Source organism: Periophthalmus magnuspinnatus, chromosome 13, assembly GCF_009829125.3.
Source record: "Periophthalmus magnuspinnatus isolate fPerMag1 chromosome 13, fPerMag1.2.pri, whole genome shotgun sequence".
Taxonomy (NCBI): domain Eukaryota; kingdom Metazoa; phylum Chordata; class Actinopteri; order Gobiiformes; family Gobiidae; genus Periophthalmus; species Periophthalmus magnuspinnatus.
In genome coordinates this window covers 18,213,946-18,237,890 of record NC_047138.1, presented here as the reverse complement: position 1 = coordinate 18,237,890, position 23,945 = coordinate 18,213,946, and the positions used below count along the sequence as shown (strand labels likewise).

Genomic DNA, 23,945 nt, shown 5'->3' with positions numbered 1-23,945 from the left:
GACAGTTGAGAGCAGGGTTGTTTGCAGTAGTCCTTGAGCGGATCGTGGGCAGCGGGGTCAGAGAGAAGGTAGCCTGCACCGGTCGAAGTGAACTGGGTCGGAGAGTGTGAGGTTCATACCGGTCGTGGACAGCTGGGTCGGAGGCAGAGGAGCTGAGCGAGTCCAGGGAGCGGGATCTGATGAGGGGCAAAAAACAGTCAACTTAGTAGGAAGTAACAAATGCAAAACATGAGACTGAGCCAAGCAGAGCTGTACCACTGTGGATACGCAGACAATCTAGCACTGAGTGTCAAGTCCTTGGTCCCTTTGTCCTCCACAGGTGCAGCTTGATTAGAGATTAGTTGCAAGTGTGCATGGGAGGAGCCCGAATCTCTGTCCAGCTCCAGGCTCTGACACAGAAGGGAGGGGGAAAACAGCACAAAACACAAAGCAGACTGGGATTTTGACAGTACCGCCTACCTAAGGGACACCTTAGGAGAGATAAGACCCACCAGTGCACCAAAGCCCTGACAGAAGGAACACCACACTTGGACTGTAAATTGCGTTCATCAGTCAGACATAATATCCACCAGAATTCCATGGAGTCGGAAGTTGTTATGTGGTCCGCTGTCTCCTTGGCGGTCGGGAGTTTCAGTAGGGAGACAAAATGGGCTGCTTTAGAGAACCGGTCAACAGTTGTGAGAATGACTGTGTTACCTTAAGACGGGGGAAGGCCAGTTACAACATCCACTGCCACGTGAGACCAAGGGCATTTCGGAACTGGTAGCGGTTGGAGCAGACCGGAAGGTGGCTAGTGGAAGGCTTTGCCCCTGGCACACACCTGGCATGCCAACACATAATCCCTGGTGTTTTTCTCGACCATGGGCCACCATAAGTGACGTCTCAAAAGGGAGAGTGTACGATTGACCCCTGGATGGCAGGCAAACCGCGAGCAGTGGACCCATTCAAGTACCTTGGAGCGGACAGGATTTGAAACAAAGACAGCACCGGGAAGGCCATTATCTGGGTCAAGATGGGTGCGTTGGGCCTCCCGGACCAGATCCTCAATCTCCCAACGAACATAACCACACAGGTAGGGATATGATGGGCTCCGGAGGGGTGGTCGTGTCCTCCAGGGAGAACTGGTGGGAGAGTGCATCCGGCATGATGTTACAGGATCCTGGGAGATAGTCAAGTATGAAGTTGAATCTACTGAAAAATAGTGACCAGCGGGCATGACGGGAATTTAAGCGTTTAGCTGACTGAATCTAAGCTAGGAAAGGATGCCCTGCCTCTTCCAACCAGTGGCGCCACTCTTCCAGGGCAAGCTTGACCACCAACAGTTCTCAATCCCCCACATCATAATTGCTCTCACCTGGTGAACCGGGAAGAGAGAAAAAGGCACAAGGATATAACTGATTATGTGGTTCAAACCTTTGGGAGAGAACTGCCCCAATATCTGTGTCTGAGACATCCACCTCCACAACGAACTGGCAGGAGGGATCAGGCTGACGTAAGATTGGGGCAGAGATGAATCCTCAGTTTCTCAAAGTAAGACTGGGCTTCTGGGGTCCAGCAAACTGTCTGGAGGGAAAGGTGAGTTTAGTGAGGGGAGCAACAACATGGCTAAAGTTTCTGATGAAACGTCTGTAGAAGTTGGCAAACCCAATAAATCTTTGTAGCCATTTCCTGTTGTTGGGCGTAGGTCACTCAGTTTCGGCTTTCACCTGTTCACATCCCACAATAAACCCCAGAAAGCTGACCTTGTCCGTGTGGAACTCATACTTCTCCGCCTTCACATTTAACTTGTTCTCCAGGAGCCTCTGGAGGACCAGGCGCATGTGGTGCTGGTGTTCCTGTGGGGTCTCAGAAAAGATTTGAATATCGTCCAGATACAAACACAAAACGAATGAGAAAATCCCGTAGCCCATCGTTAATTAAAGCTTGGAAGATGGCTGGAGCATTGGTTAACCCGAAGGGTATCACTACGTACCGACACCTTTCCCCTAACCCAGTCAATAGTGGGGTTGTGAGTCACCAGCCAAGGGTGGCAAAGAATGGGTGGCATAGTGGGAGCAGAAATTATGTAGAACAACCTGGTTTCATGGTGATTACCGGACAAGACTAGATATGTGTTACCCTGGTTACCAGCCTCCCATTAAGAGCTAGGGCTGTGAGTGGTTGCTTCAGTGGCTCCAACCCTACCCCAGACTGTTTGGCTACCTGCTGGTCAAGGAAGTCGTCCTCCGCTCCAGAGTCAATGGGGGCCAAGACAGGTGGGGTAACTGCTCGAAAGCACAAGGTAGCGCCGAGCTGAAATCTATTATGTTTCTTCTCTGGGATGTGTTGCTGACCCACCACTACTCCCAGTCCTACTGATGGGCACACTGTTTTGGCCGAACCGGGCAGGTTGCAAGGAAATGCCCATGTCTTCCACAATACAGGCACTCACCAGCCTGGCGGCGTCACAGATGTTCCTCTGCAGTCAGGTGCACTTGACCCAGCTGCATTGGCTACTCTGGTGGGGGTGTAATTGAAGGCAGGTTGACTGGCGGCGGCAGGGCGGGACGGTCCACGACCCAGATTGGCGAACGGTGTCTCTGTCTTTGACGACTCTGTCGACGATTGTCAATACGGTTCGCTAGGGAAATAAAAGATTTTTGGTCAGGTGGGTTGTCTCATGAAACTAGTTTATCCTTTAATTTGTCACTTCCTTTCACAAAGGCAGCCTTTAGTGTGCTGTCAGTCCAATCCACCTCCATCGACTGTGTCCAAAACTCGATGGTATAGTCTGCCACGGTCCTGGAACCTTGAACCAGACTTAATAGGCAGAGTGAGATGTCAGCTTGATATTGTGGGTGATCGAAGACTAGTTTAAACTCTCCCACAAACCCATCAAAAGTCACATGGTCTAGTGTTCGAAAATTTTGCCTCTGCCCACTGGAGTGCTCTCCCCCTCAATCATCCACACATGTACCGTATTTTCGCAGCGTCTGATGTAAAACAGGCTGGACATTGTTGAAACATGGAGGAGCTTTGAAAAAGACCCTGGGTCCAGATCGGTGCCTCTCCATTCCAGAGTGCACTGCGCCGCGGTGGTCCCGGAGATGATGGCAGTGGCCTCAGGAGTTGAAGGCGGGAGAGTGAGCAGAGCGGAGACCTGGCTGGAGAGCTGGGTAACATGCTGGGTCAGAGTGTGGTTACATTCGAGCACTTTGCTCGTGTTGCCCGACCTGGCGCTGAGTGTCAGATCCTTGGTCCCTTTGTCCTCCCTAGTTGCAGCTTGATTAGAGATTAGTTGCAGGTGTGCATGGGAGGAGCCCGAATCTCCGCCCAGCTCCAGGCTCTGACACAGAAGGAAGGGGGAAAACAGGACAAAACACAAAGCAGACTGGGATCTTGACATTTCCTCTTTATGCACAGCAGACCTGGTAGACCCTCGGCCTCCTGAACTGCCTCCCAAAGGACGTCGGCATCATCTTACAGCCAAGGTAACCCCAACTGCAAACTTTGAAGCCAGCGGTGTGACTTTTTGCTTTTACAATACAGTTGATTATTGGGAGAAATGTATTCATTGATGTGTTACTTGTTTTGGGTCAGGGACAAGTGGGGAACTGGTGCTCTTTCAAACAGGGGAAGCTCATTCTTCTGTTGCCTCTATTTACAATTAGGCCTTAACTAATTTTCTTTTTAATTTCTGTAACATTTTTTAACTGTTTAAATTAAAATTACTTTACATTCTGATAAAACCAATTGAACCAATAAAGGTCCCCATCAAAAAGAGATTCATCTCAAGGTTAATTTCTTTTGTACATTATCACTGATCAAATACATACGTTCCAAATTCTAATTCAAGGGACCGGTAAAATAAAAATAAGAAGCCCTAGACCTAATGCATGTACTAAGGCAGTAACTTGGCATTCTATTGGTACATCCCTTTCTGCAGTCTCAGGACAAACTCAAACAGAGTAATCAGGTTTGTTTCAGTAACACATGACATGGTCATTTAGAACAAAATCCAACTCTCCTCACCTCAGATTCAGAGGAACAGTGTTTAGTGCTTCGCTAATGGAGCTTAACGGTGACTCACCCACAACTTTTGAAATTAATTTTTGCCATAGAGTTCTTTGAAAAGCATTGATATTTACTTGTTTCTATTCTGGAAAATGGCTGTGAATGTGTGAAACTAAACCCATCACAGCAGACTTTTCATGTCATTTAATACCTGCATTTACTAAAAGTAACTATTTAATAAATCACACATTCATTCAGAAGAACAGAGGATGCTTAGTTTCCCTGGTCGTCATTGTAAAACACCAAATGTAGAAAAAAAAAGGGCAAACTTTTGTGTAAATAGAAGTACTTTATTTATTTTATTTCAGGATGCTGCTGAGTGCGTTAGCCCTGTCATTAAGAAACGTCCGGTGAGTGAAGCATCACACTCACAACAACAGTGCCACACTCACATCAACAGTACCACACTCACATCAGCAGTACCACACTCACATCAGTAGTACCACACTCACATCAACAGCACCACACTCACACCGACAGCACCACACTCACACCGACAGCACCAAACTCACACCGACAGCACCACACTCACATGGACAGCACCACGCCCGCATGGACAGCACCACGCTCGCATGGACAGCACCACACTCACATGGACAGCACCACACTCACATGGACAGCACCACACTCACATCAACAGTACCACACTCACATCAACAGCACCACGCTCACATCAACAGTACCACACTCACATCAACAGCACCACACTCACAACAGCACCACATTCACATCAACAGCACCACACTCACATCAACAGCACCACGCTCACAACAGCACCACATTCACATCAAAAGCACCACACTCACAACAGTACCACACTCACAACAGCACCACACTCACATCAACAGCACCACATTCACATCAACAGCACCACATTCACATCAACAGCACCACATTCACAACAAAAGCACCACACTCACATCAACAGCACCACACTCACATCAACAGCACCACACTCACATCAACAGCACCACACTCACATCAACAGCACCACGCTCGCAACAGCACCACACTCACATCAACAGCACCACGCTCGCAACAGCACCACACTCACATCAACAGCACCACACTCACATCAACAGCACCACACTCACATCAACAGCACCACATTCACATCAACAGCACCACACTCACATCAACAGCACCACGCTCACAACAGCACCACATTCACATCAAAAGCACCACACTCACAACAGTACCACACTCACAACAGCACCACACTCACATCAACAGCACCACATTCACATCAACAGCACCACATTCACATCAACAGCACCACATTCACAACAAAAGCACCACACTCACATCAACAGCACCACACTCACATCAACAGCACCACACTCACATCAACAGCACCACACTCACATCAACAGCACCACGCTCGCAACAGCACCACACTCACATCAACAGCACCACGCTCGCAACAGCACCACACTCACATCAACAGCACCACACTCACATCAACAGCACCACACTCACATCAACAGCACCACATTCACATCAACAGCACCACACTCACATCAACAGCACCACACTCACATCAACAGCACCACATTCACATCAACAGCACCACACTCACATCAACAGCAGCACACTCACAACAGAACCACACTCACATCAACAGCAGCACACTCACAACAGAACCACATTCACATCAACAGCACCACATTCACATCAACAGCACCACATTCACATCAAAAGCACCACACTCACAACAGCACCACACTCACAACAGCAGCACACTCACAACAGCATCACACTCACAACAGCAGCACACTCACAACAGCAGCACACTCACAACAGCACCACACTCACAACAGCACCACATTCACATCAAAAGCACCACACTCACAACAGCACCACACTCACAACAGCACCACACTCACAACAGCACCACACTCACATCAACAGCACCACAACAGCACTACATTCACATCAAAAGCACCACACTCACATCAACAGCACCACACTCACATCAGCAGCACCACACTCACATCAGTAGTACCACACTCACATCAACAGCACCACACTCACACCGACAGCACCACACTCACACCGACAGCACCACACTCACACGGACAGCACCACACTCACACGGACAGCACCACGCTCGCATGGACAGCACCACACTCACATGGACAGCACCACACTCACATGGACAGCACCACACTCACACCAACAGCACCACACTCACATCAACAGCACCACACTCGCATCAACAGCACCACGCTCACATCAACAGTACCACGCTCACATCAACAGCACCACACTCACAACAGCACCACATTCACATCAACAGCACCACACTCACATCAACAGCACCACGCTCACAACAGCACCACATTCACATCAAAAGCACCACACTCACAACAGTACCACACTCACAACAGCACCACACTCACATCAACAGCACCACATTCACATCAACAGCACCACATTCACATCAACAGCACCACATTCACAACAAAAGCACCACACTCACAACAGCACCACACTCACATCAACAGCACCACACTCACATCAACAGCACCACACTCACATCAACAGCACCACGCTCGCAACAGCACCACGCTCGCAACAGCACCACACTCACATCAACAGCACCACGCTCGCAACAGCACCACACTCACAACAGCACCACACTCACATCAACAGCACCACACTCACATCAACAGCACCACATTCACATCAACAGCACCACACTCACATCAACAGCACCACACTCACAACAGCAGCACACTCACAACAGCACCACACTCACAACAGCACCACATTCACATCAAAAGCACCACACTCACAACAGCACCACACTCACAACAGCACCACACTCACATCAGCACCACACTCACATCAGCACCACACTCACATCAGCACCACCACATTCACATCAACAGCACCACACTCACATCAACAGCACCACACTCACATCAACAGCACCACACTCACATCAACAGCACCACATTCACATCAACAGCACCACACTCACAACAGCACCACACTCACATCAACAGCACCACGCTCACAACAAGAGAGCACCACAGACATGGTACACTACCCTCACAAAGAGCTTTGTCGCGTACTTTATTTGTGCTTCTTGCCCAGATACATTTTAAGAAGGTCTTCCATGGGTGTCCTCTGAAAATTCACTGCTCCAGCACATGGGAGCATCCAGCCAACAAAGGTACGCTTTTGACCCTGGTCCTCTTAGTACCACTCTCTCACTCTCCTCTCCTAACCCTGCTCCTCTGTGTATCCCTCTCTTTCTCTTCTCTCCTAACCCTGCTTCTTTGTGTACCTTCTCTCACTCTCCTCCCCTAAGTCCCCGCTCTGTCTCACGCTCCTCTCCTAACCCTGCTTGCTTGTGTCCCCTGTTTGTTTGACTCTGGTCTCCTCCTCCAGACCAGCACTTGATCCTGGGGGCTGAGGAGGGAATTTATACACTCAACCTGAACAGCACTGAGGCCACCATGGAACTGGTAACTGCCAATACTGATTCCGATAACAAGATGATAAAACATGCTCCTTTTTAGTAACAGATTGTAATTTTCATACACAAAATAATAGAACTTTCTTTGTTACTATGAGTTTTAATACTAGTTCTGATGAAGCTCAAACTGAAAACTGCTCAGTAAATTTTGTGCTGTTAATGTGACTTTTTGGAGTATCAATACTTGATCAAACAAGTATCTAGTTTCAATACGAGTTTTAGCATTGATTATTATGTGTTTTTTGATACTTTTAACTGTACAAGTCATTACTCTTCTAGGCATCATATTCAGCTAATCTTGGATTCATAAATGGAAGGATGGAGTTATGGAGTTATACTGTAGGAGCTAGACTAAAACAAGTGCAAAAACCAATGCAGCTGAGTTTTTGAACTAACCACTGCTCTGTCTCTCTCAGTTGTATCCTGGAAAATGTACTTGGGTCTACCACATCAACAATGTTCTCATGTCGGTGTCAGGTAACACTCACATGGACTTCATATTTATACTTTATACAAACCTTTTGTAGTGCCACTGAAGTGCCTCCATGGGTGGGCTAATATGTGTCACACTCACATAAGATGTCAGAATAAATGTATGATGCAGGTATTGGTTTGTTATCCATTGGCACTGTCGTAACGGGCAGGTTTGGACCCAAAGTGCAGACCAGAGCGAGTTTAAACAGTGTTTATTTACAGGAGGTGAAAATACAGTCTTTAACAGTTCACAAAGCAGGTACAGGAACCGGGGAGCGGAAGACGGGTCAGGCAGGTGCGGTGCAGGGAAGACGGGCAGAACAGGACCAGGACGAGGACCAGGACGGGCACAGTACCGGGACAGGCAGGACAGGCGGAGACCAGAGTGGAGACCAGGCGACAGCCAGGGAGCAGGACAGGACGGAGGACGAGACGAGCAGGAGACGACACCAGGACAGGAACGTAGGAGCTGGAGCTGGGCGAGCAGAGGCAGGGGTCTGGAGAGTAGCAAAAATCCAAATAAGCGCATGCAAAAAGGCAACAGGAATCAAACAAGCTAGAGGCATTCACGTTGTACACGCGGACTGTCTGGCGCCGAGTATAGTCTGCTCAGCTCTCAAATACTCAGCCGCAGGTGGTGCTGATTGCAGATGCACTCCAGGTGCATTATTGAACAGATGAATTGCTTTATACTACAATTACTGCAATAACCTTAAGTTGCTGCCTTTTACGTTTGTGCTGTGTTTTTGTTTTATCCTTTGTTCGGTTGAAATTGCCTCATAAAGCCCAAAATATCTAATGGTGCAAACAGAAACGAGGAACATTCAACAAGGCTCAAACTATAACTGTAGGTTCAACGTTTGGCAAATCCAGGGCTGCAAATTTTAAATTTTTTAAACATAGATCAAAAACTAACGTAATATAGGCTCTTTAAGAGCTGTTCGGCTCTCACTGTCATCATTTCTTGGTTTGAACAATGCAAATACAAGTTTGATGTTTGGTGATGCATTTTTCAGGGAAGTCCTCACAGCTTCACTCACACTCACTCAAAGAGCTATATGAACAGGCACGTCGAGACCAGCGCATACCCACTCACCGCCTGCTTCCCAGGTATCTACCTCAAACCTCTGTCCCCCTGTGTCATGTATGTATTCCCTGTCTCCTGCACATGTCCACCATGTTCTCAATCTGTCGTCTATGTCCTCAACATGACCCCTGGGTCCTCGACTTGTCCTCAACGTGTCCCCCCTGTGTCCTCATTGTATTCCCTATCTTCTGCACATATCCACTATATTCTCAATCTGCCCTTTGTGTCCTGAATATGACCTCTGTGTCCTCAATGTGTCTTCAACATATCCTCAACGTGTCCCCATGTCCCTCTATGCCCTCATTGTATTCTTTGTCTTTCGCAGATGTCCACTATGCTCTCAATCTGTCTCCTATGTCCTCAACATTACTCCTGTATTCTCAACATGTTCTCATCGTGTCCCCATCGTGTCATTGCATTCCCTGTCTCGCTCACATGTCCACTATGTCCTCCATCTGTCCTGTGTTCTCAATATGACCACTGTGTCCTCACAATGCCCCCGTGTCCTTAACAATACCGGTAATCATATCTTCTTTGCTCAATGTGTCCCCATGTCCTATAGTTTCCTTACCATGTCCTCTTTGTGTCCTCAGGAAACTTGCAGTGACCACTAAAATCCCTGATACCAAAGGATGCCGGACATGCTCTGCTGGTAAGACTTTAAGACTCTATGCCTGATTTTTACTGTCTTAAAAGTGTGATAAAAATGAACTACTTAATTTTAAACAATTTGCAGATGTCTAATGTTATTCCTCATTTAGGATGCTCAGAATGCATTGGCTAATTATTCACTGTGATACGTTTATAAGCACTTTTCACAACTCTGAGTTTTGCCATGATGGTAACTCTAACAACAACAAGCATGCTAACATGCACTTCCTGATTATTGGACAATAAAATGCTTATTAATTAGGTGCAAACAGCACACAGCTGTTTTATTTTGATTGCAAGAGCTGCTTATGCTGTATATCTGTACTGGGGCAAGACAAACTTTGCTCAAATATGGGATAAAATTGTCTACAAGGGGACGCATTAAACTTCTATGGGGCATTAATTGCTAATTTACTAACACATAACATATTTATATGTCCACTCAGGGTCTTAGACAAGACATATTTTATATCTAACTGTAAGTAGGGTTAGAATAGTGCCCAGTCCGCAAAATCACTCAAACAAGCACAATCCAGAAAGCCTCTTCAGGCATGTTTTTGATGAGGGAACAACAGTATAACATGGTAGACAGCTCAATTTAGCATAATACCCCCTCTTTAAGGCCATTTGATGATAGACATAACAAACATAATGAGCAAAGTAACGTTAATGAACATAGACAGAGGTGCGTAAAGAAGCCAAATAAGAAAATAACATTAAGTAAAAATAATATATGAATGAAGTAGAAGTACAAAGTAGTGGTCCAAGAAATTATTTCAGTAAGAGTAAAAAGAAGTATTTTGTAAAACTCCAACTCAAGTAAGAGTAGCTTAAAGTGTAACATCTGATTTACAGTTTTAAGTTAATGTAATTTAAAGGATCAAACATTAAATGATGCATAAACTAAATTATTCTGGAGGAATGATGTGAGAAACACAAATGTTCAAATCATTTCATTTTGTCAACATAAAGATTAAGTCACTTTAGACTTACAGTGGGAAGAGGAACCACAACTTTTACTCAAGTAAAATACTTTTACTTTCCTACTACTTTCATAGTAGGAGTAAAAGTATGTTGCTAGAAAAGTACTCTGAAAAGCACAATTTCTTGAATAAATTACTAATATTAATTAGTAGCAAGTAAATGTAACTAAGTAAATGTAACTGAGTACTGCCCACCTCTGTAGTTGTCTGTGTTGATGTTGTCCAAGGAGCAAAAGTGTACTACTGTAGTGTTGTGTACACAGGGAGCCTGCAGAGCGGCGGTGTGTTCCTGTGCTGCGCTCTGGACACCAGTGTGGTGCTGCTGCAGTGGTACGAGCCCATGCACAAGTTTATGCTTGTCAAGGTGAGCTGTGCTTTAATAACTGTCATGATGTCAGTTTCCCTGTCCTCCCGTGCTCTCTCCCCCTCCCCTACCTGTGTGTCTGGAGCTGGGTGGAGTGCCTGACTCCTCCCGCGCACACCTGGGGTGCATCAGCCTAATCACCACCACCTGCTGCTGAGTACAAGAAGGCTTGGCAGTCTACACTCGGTGCCAGACCGTCCGCGTGTAAAACATTCCTGCCTCTACTCGCCCAGCTCCTGCCGCCACGTTCCAGTCCCGGTATCGCTTCCAGCTCGTCTTGTCTCCTGCTCGTCTCGTCTCCTGCTCGTCTCGTCTCCTGCTCGTCTCGTCTCCTGCTCGTCTCGTCTCCTGCTCGTCTCGTCTCCTGTCCGGTCCTGGTCTCTGGTTTGTCACCCGCTCCCCGCTCTGGTCTTCGTCTGATCCGCCTGCCCTGGTACCGCACCTGCTTCTATCCCCGTCCTGGTCCTGTCCTGCCCGCCTCTACCTGCACCGTACCCGCCTGACCCGTCTCCCGCTCCCCGGTTCCTGTACCTGCTCTTGTGACCTGTTTAAAGACTGCATTTTCACCGTTGTAAATAAACACTGTTAAAACTGCTCTGGTCTGCATCCTTTGGTCCTATCCGCACCGTTACGACAGAACGGTCTGGCCACTATGGACCAAGCAGGCTCAGATCCGGACCAGACGCGCCGCCTCACGCACTCTCACCCCGAGGCGGTGCTGGGTCAGCATGAACAATCCATTCGGACTCTATTGGAGCTAAATCAGACATTGTCCCAGCAGGTGGCACAGCTTAACCACCAGGTGGCCGCGCTCCTCGTCACCCCGCCTGCTGCAGCCGGAGCGCCGCCACGCCTCCCGGAGCCGAGAGGCACGGATCCGGAGCCGTATGCTGGACAACCTCACCTCTGTCGCGGATTCCTGTTCCAGTGCGAGTTCATGTTCCAGCAATGCCCTTCTCGTTTCAGCTCGGGGGCCACCAAGATCCGATATATATGTGGATTACTCCGGGGCAGAGCTCTCCAGTGGGCAGAGGCGCGCCTAATGAAGACGTCTGTGGATAGCCTGGATTTTAATGAATTTGTGTCCACGTTTAAGCTGGTGTTTGACCACCCGCACTACCAGGACAATGCTGCCTCCCGGTTATTGACTCTCAGCCAGGGCTCCAGGACGGTAGCGGATTATTCCATTGAATTCTGGACACATGCGGCGGAGCTGGACTGGACGGACAGCGCGCTGCGGGCTGTGTTTGTGCGGGGCCTGAACGAGACTTTGAAAGATGAATTGGTTTCCCGGGACGAACCCCCCGACCTGCGGACCCTCATCTCCCTCACTCACCGTATAGACAACCGCCTACGGGCTCGTCGCCGAGAGAGACGCCGGTCACCGGTCCCGCCGGAGCCACGCGCTGCCCCGCCCCCGCCGGATGAGCCCATGCAACTCGACAGGACCCTTGTGTCGGCCGAGGAGCGTCAACGGAGGCGTCGTCTGGCCGGGGCTTGCCTCTACTGCGGTGAGCGCGGACATTATGTGGTCACTTGCCCAGTTCGGCCAAAAGGGGGGGGCCCACCAGTAGCACTGGGAGTACTGGTGGGCGAGCAACACATCCTGGACTCTTCTAATAGACTGCGGCTCAGCGCCACCCTGTGCGTTCGCACAGAGACCTTATGCGTTTCCGCCCTTATCGACTCCGGGGCTGAGAGGGACTTTATTGATGCCCAAGTCGCGGAGCAGCTCGGGGTCTACCTGGAGCCCCTCGAACGCCCCTTAAATGCCCAGGGGCTCAATGGACGTTTCCTGGGGCACATCACTCACATCACAGAACCTGTCACCGTGATTCTGTCCGGCAACCACCAAGAGAACCGTCAGTTTCATGTCCTGTCCTCCTCCGCTTCTCCTCTGGTCCTTGGTTACCCCTGGCTACGCGCCCACAACCCTGTTTTCGATTGGGCCAGGGGCGGAGTTTCGGGCTGGAGTCCCGATTGCCACGCCAAGTGCCTTCGGTCCGCCCTCCCTCCGGCCGGGAGGTCCGTTCCTGTCGCTGATCCGTCCCCAGACACCCCCAATCTGTCCTCGGTGCCTGCTGAATATCACGACCTGGGGGAGGTTTTTAGCAAGAGCAAGGCCCTCTCTTTACCGCCCCACCGTCCATATGACTGCGCCATTGACCTCCTGCCGGGTGCCCCACTACCATCTAGCAGGCTATATAACCTGTCTAAACCTGAACGCGAGTCAATGGAGGACTATATCCGTGGGTCCCTGGCTGCCGGAATCATCCGCCCGTCCACTTCACCCGTGGGAGCGGGGTTCTTCTTTGTGGCTAAGAAGGACAAATCCCTGCGGCCTTGCATTGATTACCGGGGTCTGAACAATATAACTGTAAAGAATAAATACCCGCTTCCCTTACTGGACTCGGCATTTACGCCCCTCCACGGTGCGACCATCTTCTCAAAGTTGGATTTGCGGAATGCGTACCACCTGGTGCGCATCAGGGAGGGAGACGAATGGAAGACGGCCTTCAAGACACCCCTGGGACATTTCGAATACTTGGTTATGCCCTTCGGTCTCACCAACGCCCCTGCCGTATTCCAAGCCCTCATCAACGATGTGCTCCGTGATTTCCTTAACCGATTCGTCTTTGTTTACTTGGATGACATCTTGATTTTCTCGCGGTCCCCCCAGGAGCATCATCAGCACGTTCGCCAGGTTCTCCAGCGCCTCCTCGAGAATAAACTGTTCGTGAAAGCTGAGAAATGCGAGTTTCACGCAGAGGAGGTCAGCTTTTTGGGCTTCATTGTGGGGCGGGGCCAAGTAAGAGCTGACCCTGAAAAGATCCAGGCTGTCACTGAGTGGCCCGTTCCTACCAGCCGGAGACAGCTCCAGAGATTTATCGGCTTTGCCAATTTTTATAGACGTTTCATCCGGGATTTTAGTAGGGTTATCTCGCCCTTAACTAAACTCACCTCTCCTGCTTTGCCGTTTGCCTGGTCTCCTGAGGCGCAGACAGCCTTCGAGAAGCTTAAGAGACTATTTACCTCCGCTCCCATCCTGCACCAGCCCGACCCTTCACGGCAATTCATCGTGGAGGTCGACGCCTCCGACTCGGGAGTGGGGGCCGTGCTTTCGCAGAGGTTCGACCCCCACAACCGCCTCTGTCCCTGCGCCTTCTTTTCCCGGCGATTGTCCTCGGCCGAGGTCAATTATGACGTGGGGGATCGGGAGCTCCTTGCCGTAAAGCTGGCCTTGGAGGAGTGGCGCCACTGGCTCGAAGGGGCGGAGCAACCATTCATCGTCTGGACCGACCATAAAAACTTGGAGTACATCCAGTCCGCCAGGCGCCTCAATCCCCGTCAAGCTCGTTGGTCCCTCTTCTTCAGCCGCTTCAACTTTCTCCTCACCTACCGCCCCGGATCTCGGAACGTCAAACCCGATGCCCTCTCCCGCCAGTTCGCCCTGGAGGATAGCCCGGTCACCGCAGAAACAATTATTCCCTCCTCGTGTGTGGTGGCCGCGGTCCATTGGGATATCGAGGACACCGTCCGAGAGGCCCAGACCAACGACCCCGACCCAGGTAACGGCCCTCCAGGTAAACTGTTTGTTCCCGATTCTGTCCGGTCTCAGGTGCTCCAGTGGGTCCATGCCTCCCGTTTCGCCTGCCATCCTGGTGCCGGTCGCTCTCTCTCCCTCCTCAGGAGACGCTTCTGGTGGCCCACGATGGACACAGACACCCGGGCTTATGTCGCCGCCTGCCAGGTATGTGCTCGGGCCAAGGCCTCCCACTCACCCCCTTCTGGTCTCTTGCATCCTCTCCCAGTTCCTCGTCGCCCTTGGTCCCACATCGCCTTGGACTTCGTGACGGGCCTTCCCCCTTCCCAGGGGAACACGGTGGTTCTCACCATTGTGGACCGCTTCTCCAAGGCCGCCCATTTCGTTGCCCTGCCTAAGCTCCCCACAGCCAAAGAAACTGCCGACCAGCTGACCAGTCATGTCTTCCGACTCCACGGCATCCCGGTGGACATCGTGTCCGACAGAGGGACCCAATTCACCTCTCAGGTATGGCGGTCTTTCTGCGACGGTTTGGGGGCCACGGTTAGCCTCACGTCCGGGTTCCATCCACAATCTAATGGGCAGACGGAGCGGGCCAACCAAGACCTGGAGTCGGCCCTACGGTGCACAGCCTCCGCCAACCCCGCGACCTGGAGTACTCACCTGCCCTGGATAGAGTATGCTCACAACTCCCTCGTGAGTTCCGCCACTGGTATGTCCCCCTTCGAGGCATCGCTGGGATATCAACCCCCTCTCTTTCCCACGGAGGAGAGGGACCTCGCCGTCCCGTCTGTTCAGCGCCATCTCCAGCGCTGTCGCCGGATCTGGAAGAAGGCCAGGGCGGCCCTTCTTCGGGCTGGAGCGCGCACTAAGGCGACGGCCGATCGCCACCGTGTCCCGGCGCCCGTATACCAACCTGGCCAGATGGTTTGGCTCTCCGCCAAGACGGTCCCGCTGAAGACGGACTCCCGTAAGCTGTCCCCCCGATTCCTGGGACCGTTTAAGATCATGAGGATCATAAATCCATCGGCGGTGCGCCTCCAGTTACCCCCGTCTCTCCGGATTCATCCGACCTTTCACGTCTCCCAGGTTAAACCAGTCCGGACCAGCGACCTGTGCCCTCCGGCCGATCCCCCACCGCCCGCCCGAGTCATTGACGGCCACCCGGCGTTCACCGTCCGCCGCCTGATTGACGTTCGTCGCCGTGGTAGGGGCCTCCAGTACCTCGTCGATTGGGAGGGTTACGGTCCGGAGGAGCGATCCTGGGTGCCCAGGGCACGCATTCTGGACCCCGACATGGTGAGAGACTTCCACCGCGCTCATCCTGACAAGCCTGGGGGTCCACCAGGAGGTGGACCTTAGGGGGGGGGTACTGTCATGATGTCAGTTTCCCTGTCCTCCCGTGCTCTCTCCCCCTCCCCTACCTGTGTGTCTGGAGCTGGGTGGAGTGCCTGACTCCTCCCGCGCACACCTGGGGTGCATCAGCCTAATCACCACCACCTGCTGCTGAGTACAAGAAGGCTTGGCAGTCTACACTCGGTGCCAGACCGTCCGCGTGTAAAACATTCCTGCCTCTACTCGCCCAGCTCCTGCCGCCACGTTCCAGTCCCGGTATCGCTTCCAGCTCGTCTTGTCTCCTGCTCGTCTCGTCTCCTGCTCGTCTCGTCTCCTGCTCGTCTCGTCTCCTGCTCGTCTCGTCTCCTGCTCGTCTCGTCTCCTGTCCGGTCCTGGTCTCTGGTTTGTCACCCGCTCCCCGCTCTGGTCTTCGTCTGATCCGCCTGCCCTGGTACCGCACCTGCTTCTATCCCCGTCCTGGTCCTGTCCTGCCCGCCTCTACCTGCACCGTACCCGCCTGACCCGTCTCCCGCTCCCCGGTTCCTGTACCTGCTCTTGTGACCTGTTTAAAGACTGCATTTTCACCGTTGTAAATAAACACTGTTAAAACTGCTCTGGTCTGCATCCTTTGGTCCTATCCGCACCGTTACGACAATAACTCACTTTGCGAGAAGGCTGACGACTAATGCAAAGGATCTATGATCACACAAGACAGACATTTTTACCGGTGCGCTATCTAGTCTCGTGAAAATAACAAAAAAATTTAATTAAACTCTGTCAACATGACAAAGGTTTAAGTGAAGACGTTTGGCTGCTCATCCAAGCGGCTTTTTCTGTTCTGCTCAGATTGCAGGTGGACACTGCCTTATATATGTCTGAAGGAAGGAGCCAACTCGGCTGAGACTAAAGTCGTTTTCCCACGTAACCATTAGTTGGTTCGACGTAAAAGAGCACTCGCGTCGAGAGCGGTGCTTGGGCCAGTGTGAACGTGACAGTCGCACTCTGAACCGCAGTAAATGGCCGGTCCGAGAGCTTGAAACAGGAGGTCTCAGAGCGGCTCCACTCGCACTCTGGAGCCGGGCGTGTGGCCTGGACGCGGTCGACTCCCGGGCCGACGTGTGCAGTCCGCGGTGCGAGCATAGGCTGTCTATGGGTGCGAGTAGTAGTGCTTGGAATTGGGTAAAAGGCGCTCTGATCACGTATATTTGTATGAATGGGCGCTGCAGAGCTGATGTTTGACACGTTCATCTGACGAGACAGTTTGGATTAGCTTCCTATCAGCAACACGTCTCCTCCTGTCTGTCTGCACAGATGAGCGTGGGTCTGTCTGTCGGTCCTTTTCTCTTTTGTCAGGTGGACAATTGAGTGATTACACAGACATCTTGTGAAAATGTTATTGCTTTTCCTGGAGTGTTTCGCAGTATGTTATAAACTTATATCTTTCATGTATTTGATTACATAGTTTGTCCAGGGTCTACAGTGTTACCTTATTTTATTTCATTTTCTTAGAATATTTTCCTCTAACAAATGATTCAAGCGCATCCCAAACAGTAGCTAAACTATCAGTGGACCCAACATTTGACTCCAGAAAAGACTGAAATATAAACTCACCAGGATGCCAATATTCAGTCCCCATTTACCTATTTTATTATTTGTTTTCGGATTGTAAATATATGTGTAGTTTTACAGTGGCATGATCGGCTAAAGCAGTGACCCTATCTTGCAATCCCCTTAACTGACACTTAAATTAAAAAATGGGAATAAGTTTTGTAGGAGGTTAAGTAAAAAGTATATTCCATCTCCAGAGGGTGGATAAGCCTTTAAATATCTACCAGGCAAATGTCCTTCTTAAGGACATACTTACATTAGTGTTATTCAAGTGGAGGAGTTCAAGTATCTCAGGGTCTTGTTCACGAGTGAGGGAAGGAGGGAGCGTGAGTTTGACAGGCAGATCGTGCAGCTTCTGCAGTGATGCGGTCACTGTATCAGACTGTTTTGGTAAAGAAGGAGCTGAGTCGAAAGGCAAAGCTCTCGATTTACTGGTCTACGTTCCTACCTTCACCTATGGTCATTCACCTTTGGTTAATGACTGAAAGATCAAGGTCATGATACAAGCGGTTGAAATGAGTTGGGCACTCCTTTAGCGGATTTCAGTCATGCGGAAGGAACTGAGTAGAGCTGCTGCTCATCCACAACGAGAGGAGCCAGCTGAGGTAGCTTGGGCACCTGTTCCGGACACCTCCTGGACGATGGAGGGACAATGTGTCTTGGTTGGCCTGGGAACACCTTGAGGTCCCCCCAGAGGAAACCCTGTGACACGGCCCTTGAGAAGTGTAAGAATATGGATGGATGAATGGATCTTCTGTCTATACATTCATCAGACACATAATTGAAATCCACATCTATCAGAACACCAATTGGGTCTGTGGGACTAGCATTAACGTCTGCCAGTCTAGGACAGTCTTCTTGCTCATCCCAGAAACTTCTAAAATGATTAAATAGTGACAGGCTGTCATACTTAGGACAGTCTTGCAAATTGAAAACCAGTTCAATGTATTTTGTGGTGCACTGGAGGTAAAGCGCAGCCATTACCGAGAACTGTCATTGAAGATTGCCAAGTTTATGCCATTTTGTGAAACATTCCTGGAAAAATAACAATAACACATTCAGAGAAAAAAAGTTGTTTTTTTTTCTGCCAAAAAAAGGTTGATTTAATGTTTAATGTAATAGTTGTGAGCCGGTTAAGCTGTGGTCTGGCAGTAAAAGTGTGTGCCCACAGACGTTCGACTTCCCCCTGCCCAGTCCGCTGAGGGTCTTTCAGATGGTCATGGTGCCTCTTCAGGAGTACCCACTGGTGTGCATTGGGGTGTCCCAGGGGCCCAGCCCTCTTTTGCCAGTCTCTGTTCAATACATCAACCTCAACTCCAACACATCCTGGTTCACCAACACAGGCCTGGGTACTACACACACTATGCTCTCTATCTGTACCCTCTCTCTCTTTGTGCTCTCTCTCTTATTGTAAACTCACTCTCATTCTCTCTTTCTGTGCTCTCTCTTGTTCTATACGGACCCCCTCGAGTACAAAATAAAGCTTGATTGATTATATATACACTGTCTGTGTGTGTTCTCTCTCTCTTTCTGTGCTTGCTCTCTCTGTGCTCCCTTTACCTTTCTTTCTCACTGTTCTCACATCCTCACTGTGCTCTCTCGCTAACCCCTCTCCCTCTCACTTTGCTCTCCCACCCTTGCTGTGTTTTCTTTCTTTCTCTCTTTCTCTCCCTTCCACTGTGCTCTCCCACCCTTAATGTGCTCTCTCTGTTTCATTCATCTCTCTGTACTCATCCTTACTGTTCTTTCTCTCACAGCTCTCTCTCATACCCTTACTGTGCTCTTACACACACAGACACACGAACACCTTTATTGTTCTCTCTCTCAGTCTGAGTTTTTGTGCGAGTTTGCTCTCAGATCTTTCGCCCTGCCCCCTCTCCTGAGTCACAAAACAATGTGAGCGAGAGCAGGAATAATCTGATAGTGCTGCGCTCCAGTTGTTTACTAATGAAACGACTGCACATCGCATCAGGTTTGTCAAGTTGCTGTATAAAGTTTAGTATCATGTTTTTGTATACTTATGGAAAATTGTTGCGTGGGAGCATACTTGTGGGTTGAGCATTGCACAAAATCTTACAGCTAACAAATAGTGTCCAGGAAAGATTGCTAAAATACATGTAAAACCTCTTCAAGCATGTTTTTGATGAGAGAACAACCTAATACCCCCTCTTTAATCAAAACCTTAGAACAAGGTACTGACCTTTAATATTACCCTACAGCAAAGTGAAAACTATTACAAAAATAAAATGAGCTCAGAGTAACGTTTTCTCTGTTAAAGATCGAAACTCTGAGGACAAATATCCCCACAGTATTAGTCCCCACATTTCATCAGTCTTAGCTAAAACTTTTAGTCTTTATGTTTGAAGAAATATGTCTTTATTGCAATTGTCATTTTGAGAACATTTGTTCTCAATTACACCTTACCACCTATATGCCAAAAAAGTTTAAAATACGCACTATTTGAACATACCTGGCTCTGAAGGGCAAACTGTAGTGCATTTAGAGTGTCCACTGAAGTGTCTTTTATAAGGCCATTTAAAGTCAATTATTTTAAAATACACTACCAGTCCAAAGTTTGGACACACCATTTCTTCCTTTTCTTTATTTTTACTGCTGTTTAGATTTATATATATATATATATATATATATATATATATATATATATATATATATATATATATATATATATATATATATATATATGTATGTATGTGGAGGACATCAAACATATCAAGTAAGATAGATGGAATTATGTCACAATGAAAAAGTTAAATAACTGTACAAATTTGTGTATTTATTTTATATTCAAATCCTCAAAGAAGCCATTCTTCTGTTGAAAAATGTATTTTATATTTTTTATTTAACTTTTTTCTTTATTACATAAGTCCATACATGTTGCGTCATATATTTGATTTCTTCTGTGTGTATATAAAATTAAGAAAGTAGTAACAAAAAAAATTAAAAAAAAAAAAAAAATGAATGAGAGGGTGTGGTTTGGTTCTGCTTACAATGCTGCATTTCCCCAGGAGCTAGAATACCTCCCCTTTCAAATGGTGCATAACATGTATTTTTGGACAAAGTATACTGTTTTGGTATTTGATTGAATTTGGCTACAACTAAATGCACCAGGCGAGGATGAGTGACTTGAGTGACCACCTATTTTCACAGTATCAAAAGTCAAACACTGTTCACTGCCTAGGTGCTGTGGTGCCTGGGATGGCTGTTTCCATGAAGGAGTGGCCGATTTTTCTACAGGCTTGGCAGAAAGATAGGATACTACTTGACTGGCAACATTTAGAAGACAAATTTACCATAGGCACTATTTTGCACATTTAAAGCTTTACTATTAAATACAAGTGTGTCCATATTAAGGAAGGGGTTTTACAAAATAAACTTTTTTTGAGCTTGCTACCATGTTAAAACATTGTTCCCTCACCAAAAACATGGCTGAAGTGGTTTAAGATGTTATCCATACATGTTTGAGTTATCTAGCGATCTCTCCTTGGCCCTATTTGATCCCTCCATGCTGTTAGCTGTAATATTCTGCACAATTCTCCAGCCACAAGCTCCATCCATACTCCCACACGACAATTGTCCATAAATATACAAAAACATGATACAAAACTGTACACAGCAACTTGACAAATCTGATGCAATGTGCAGTAGTTTCAATGGCGTTTCAACTCAGAACATCAAAAATGAAAGGGAAACTTATTAAACATGTGAATACATTGCGAATATAGCATTTTCAAAACAATATAAGGCAACATGGTGATCTAAATATGTTATGTGTTAGCAATTAATACTCCATAGAAGTAAAATACCCCCTCTTTAAATGCAAAAATATGTAATAAAAACTCCAGTATGTATAGTTTAGGTTTCACTTTCAAATAATTCCAATTGTGATTTTAAAAAATGTTTTCGAGAAGAGCTATTTTGGATCGGGTCAAATGTGATTGTGGGGGATGATGTTGTTGAGCTTGTCTTGTTACTTGTCTAGCACATTTTGAGACAGTGCAGAAGGCACTTTGAGAGAGATGACAGACTGTCCCCACTCAAACCTGGTCCCGTTGTCTTCATTTGGGTGTGAGCTCTTGAGATACTTCTTGACTGGAGACAGAAAAGGAGAGCCCACAGAATGGAGGATGCACTGGAAGAACTGAGACTGAACTTTAACAAAAACAAGCTTGCACATTCACAAACAGTTTCATACTCTGTTGTCTGTCTTTATGCTATCAGTAGCTTTAGCATCACTCATTTCCATGCTAACAATGGTGTGTGTCACAGAGAAGCCGTGTCCTGATGTGGTGCAGGTGAAGCAGATGGACAGCAGCACACTGCTCGTGCTCCTCAACAGTGAGTCCCTTTACTATATTCCATATTCTTATTGCCTATGGTGTCAAAACATGCAGGGAGGGACAATGTTCCTGACAATGTAAGTACTCCTGATGAGCTCTGCACATCCAGGTTTCCTTTAGCTCCTCCTGCTTAGGTCTAAATGTGTTTGGTGCATTTGTGCATTCTGTCCCATGTTAGTGACTTGACACCTCTTTTCAGAGTCAGTTTATATTGTTGGCCTGGAGGGGGAGCTGAAGAGTCAGAGTGGCCTCTCTACAGAAGTAGAGTCAGTGGGTGAGTGTACACTGGTGGACGTACATAGACACACACACACACACACACCCCTACATACACACATACATACACACATACATACTTGCATACATACAAGACCATTGGTGATCTAATGACCTTTGGTGACCATAAAACCTACCCAGAGAACAGACTATCATGGAAAGCCCGATAGCCCACATATATGTGTGTGTGTGTGTGTGTGTATGTGTATATGTGTAGCAGGTGTAAAATGGCCACAGGAGGCAGGGTTCTTTTCAATGAAGTTTAATGTGTCTCCCTTTAAAAACAACAGCAGAGGCACAAATGAGCCACAAAACGAACACTCGGTCTCCCTACAACACAAATAAGATACAGTATTAACACAAAAAAACATTTTTTATAAACAAAAAAAAATTAACTTTACAATGTCAAACTTTATATTACAGAACAATGATAGAACTACGAAAAAATGCTAAAATGCTAGCTCATTTTTTAGGGAGACAGTGGAGTACAACTTACCAGTGCACAGTCCGCACTGCTCTGACAGGGGGACAGAGGCTGTGTCCCAATTCGCCCACCTGGCCTTAGAATCACCATTGGAAGGGCGGTTCGAAGGGCAGTGACGTAATTTCCGGCGCGACAAGGGCTGTCCCATTTCAACCCACCCTACTGAATGCGGCCGACAAACCTGCCCTTCCCTTTGCACCGTTTCCATGGGGATCGGACGTATCCGAAGCCTGCATCCGTGCACACTTCACGCACTTCTATATCCCGTCATGCACCGCGCCTACGCAAAAAAGAGAAGAAAATGGAGTCCGTTGCGCAATATACGTTCAAATGTTCGTACTGGTTTACCTCATCTACAACAGAGCGACATGAAACTGTTAAATCTGAATATAGATCTGTACAGTGTGTTTGATGATTAAAAAGGAGTTACATGGAATAAAGGAATGTGCAGTTATTGCTAGACAATAAGAAGACATTTTTATCATTAAAAATTATTACTGCAATAAGAATAATGTAAGAATGTCCGTTTCTATTGTAAGCGTCAAAGACCAAGAGACTGAAACATAAAGTCAGAAGAGTTTAATGATCCACACAGGTAATGTGAACAATGAAGCAACGGACTCTGAGGAAAGGACAGAAGAGACGTGCACAAAATCTTCATGAGTTCCGGTACATTCCATAGGTCTGCGCCCCTCGTGGGCCCGTGTCATTTACTTTCGTGTTAGTAAATCAAGACACTAGCTTGATGTAGCGCTGCACTGCTAGAAAATACCTTATAATAATCAGATGGAAAGAACTGGCACGGCATAGAAGGGAAACAGTGCCCTCTACTGTTATTAAAGTGGTGTAGCCACTGGCCAAAATACCGAACCATTAAACTGCAATATCCCACTATATGTACAACTAATCAGTGTTCTGTGGTTTATAGACTATGAATGTAAAAATGATATTGTTACCTCTGTCTCTGTTATTACGTTTTCACAAGGTATATTTTGTTTGTTATGTAAGTTATGAAGTAGCTACAATTGAGTAAAAAAAAATCACCTCGAACGTTATATTTGCCTATTGATATTCAATCTAAACAGAAAGAAACGGCTGTGACGACGACATCTTGACTTTTTTTCTATTAAATAATAAATCATTAAAAATAACGTACGTAATGTACGTATCGTACGCTCAAAGACAGCGATGGAAGTGCGGTCCGTGGTGTAGACCTGTCCCACTTCAGCAAGATGGAGACT

At 47.8% G+C, this 23,945-nt stretch overlaps 1 protein-coding gene across 5 annotated transcripts in view; it reads left to right on the top strand.

Annotated features, from left to right (window-relative positions):
• Window positions 1–23,945, top strand: part of LOC117380711 (mitogen-activated protein kinase kinase kinase kinase 5-like) — a 49,815-nt gene that overhangs the window by 17,739 nt on the left and 8,131 nt on the right. For 3 of the 5 annotated variants that reach the window (XM_033977551.2, XM_055226237.1, XM_055226235.1), the window contains exons 19-29: window positions 3,403–3,470; window positions 4,362–4,403; window positions 7,156–7,234; window positions 7,453–7,529; window positions 7,957–8,017; window positions 9,031–9,124; window positions 9,695–9,753; window positions 10,999–11,099; window positions 18,758–18,935; window positions 21,874–21,942; window positions 22,144–22,218. In XM_033977551.2, the coding sequence (XP_033833442.1) occupies window positions 3,403–3,470; window positions 4,362–4,403; window positions 7,156–7,234; window positions 7,453–7,529; window positions 7,957–8,017; window positions 9,031–9,124; window positions 9,695–9,753; window positions 10,999–11,099; window positions 18,758–18,935; window positions 21,874–21,942; window positions 22,144–22,218 (903 nt within the window). The remainder of the gene's footprint in view (window positions 1–3,402; window positions 3,471–4,361; window positions 4,404–7,155; window positions 7,235–7,452; window positions 7,530–7,956; window positions 8,018–9,030; window positions 9,125–9,694; window positions 9,754–10,998; window positions 11,100–18,757; window positions 18,936–21,873; window positions 21,943–22,143; window positions 22,219–23,945) is intronic. The other 2 variants (XM_033977552.2, XM_055226236.1) reach the window with 1 other exon arrangement.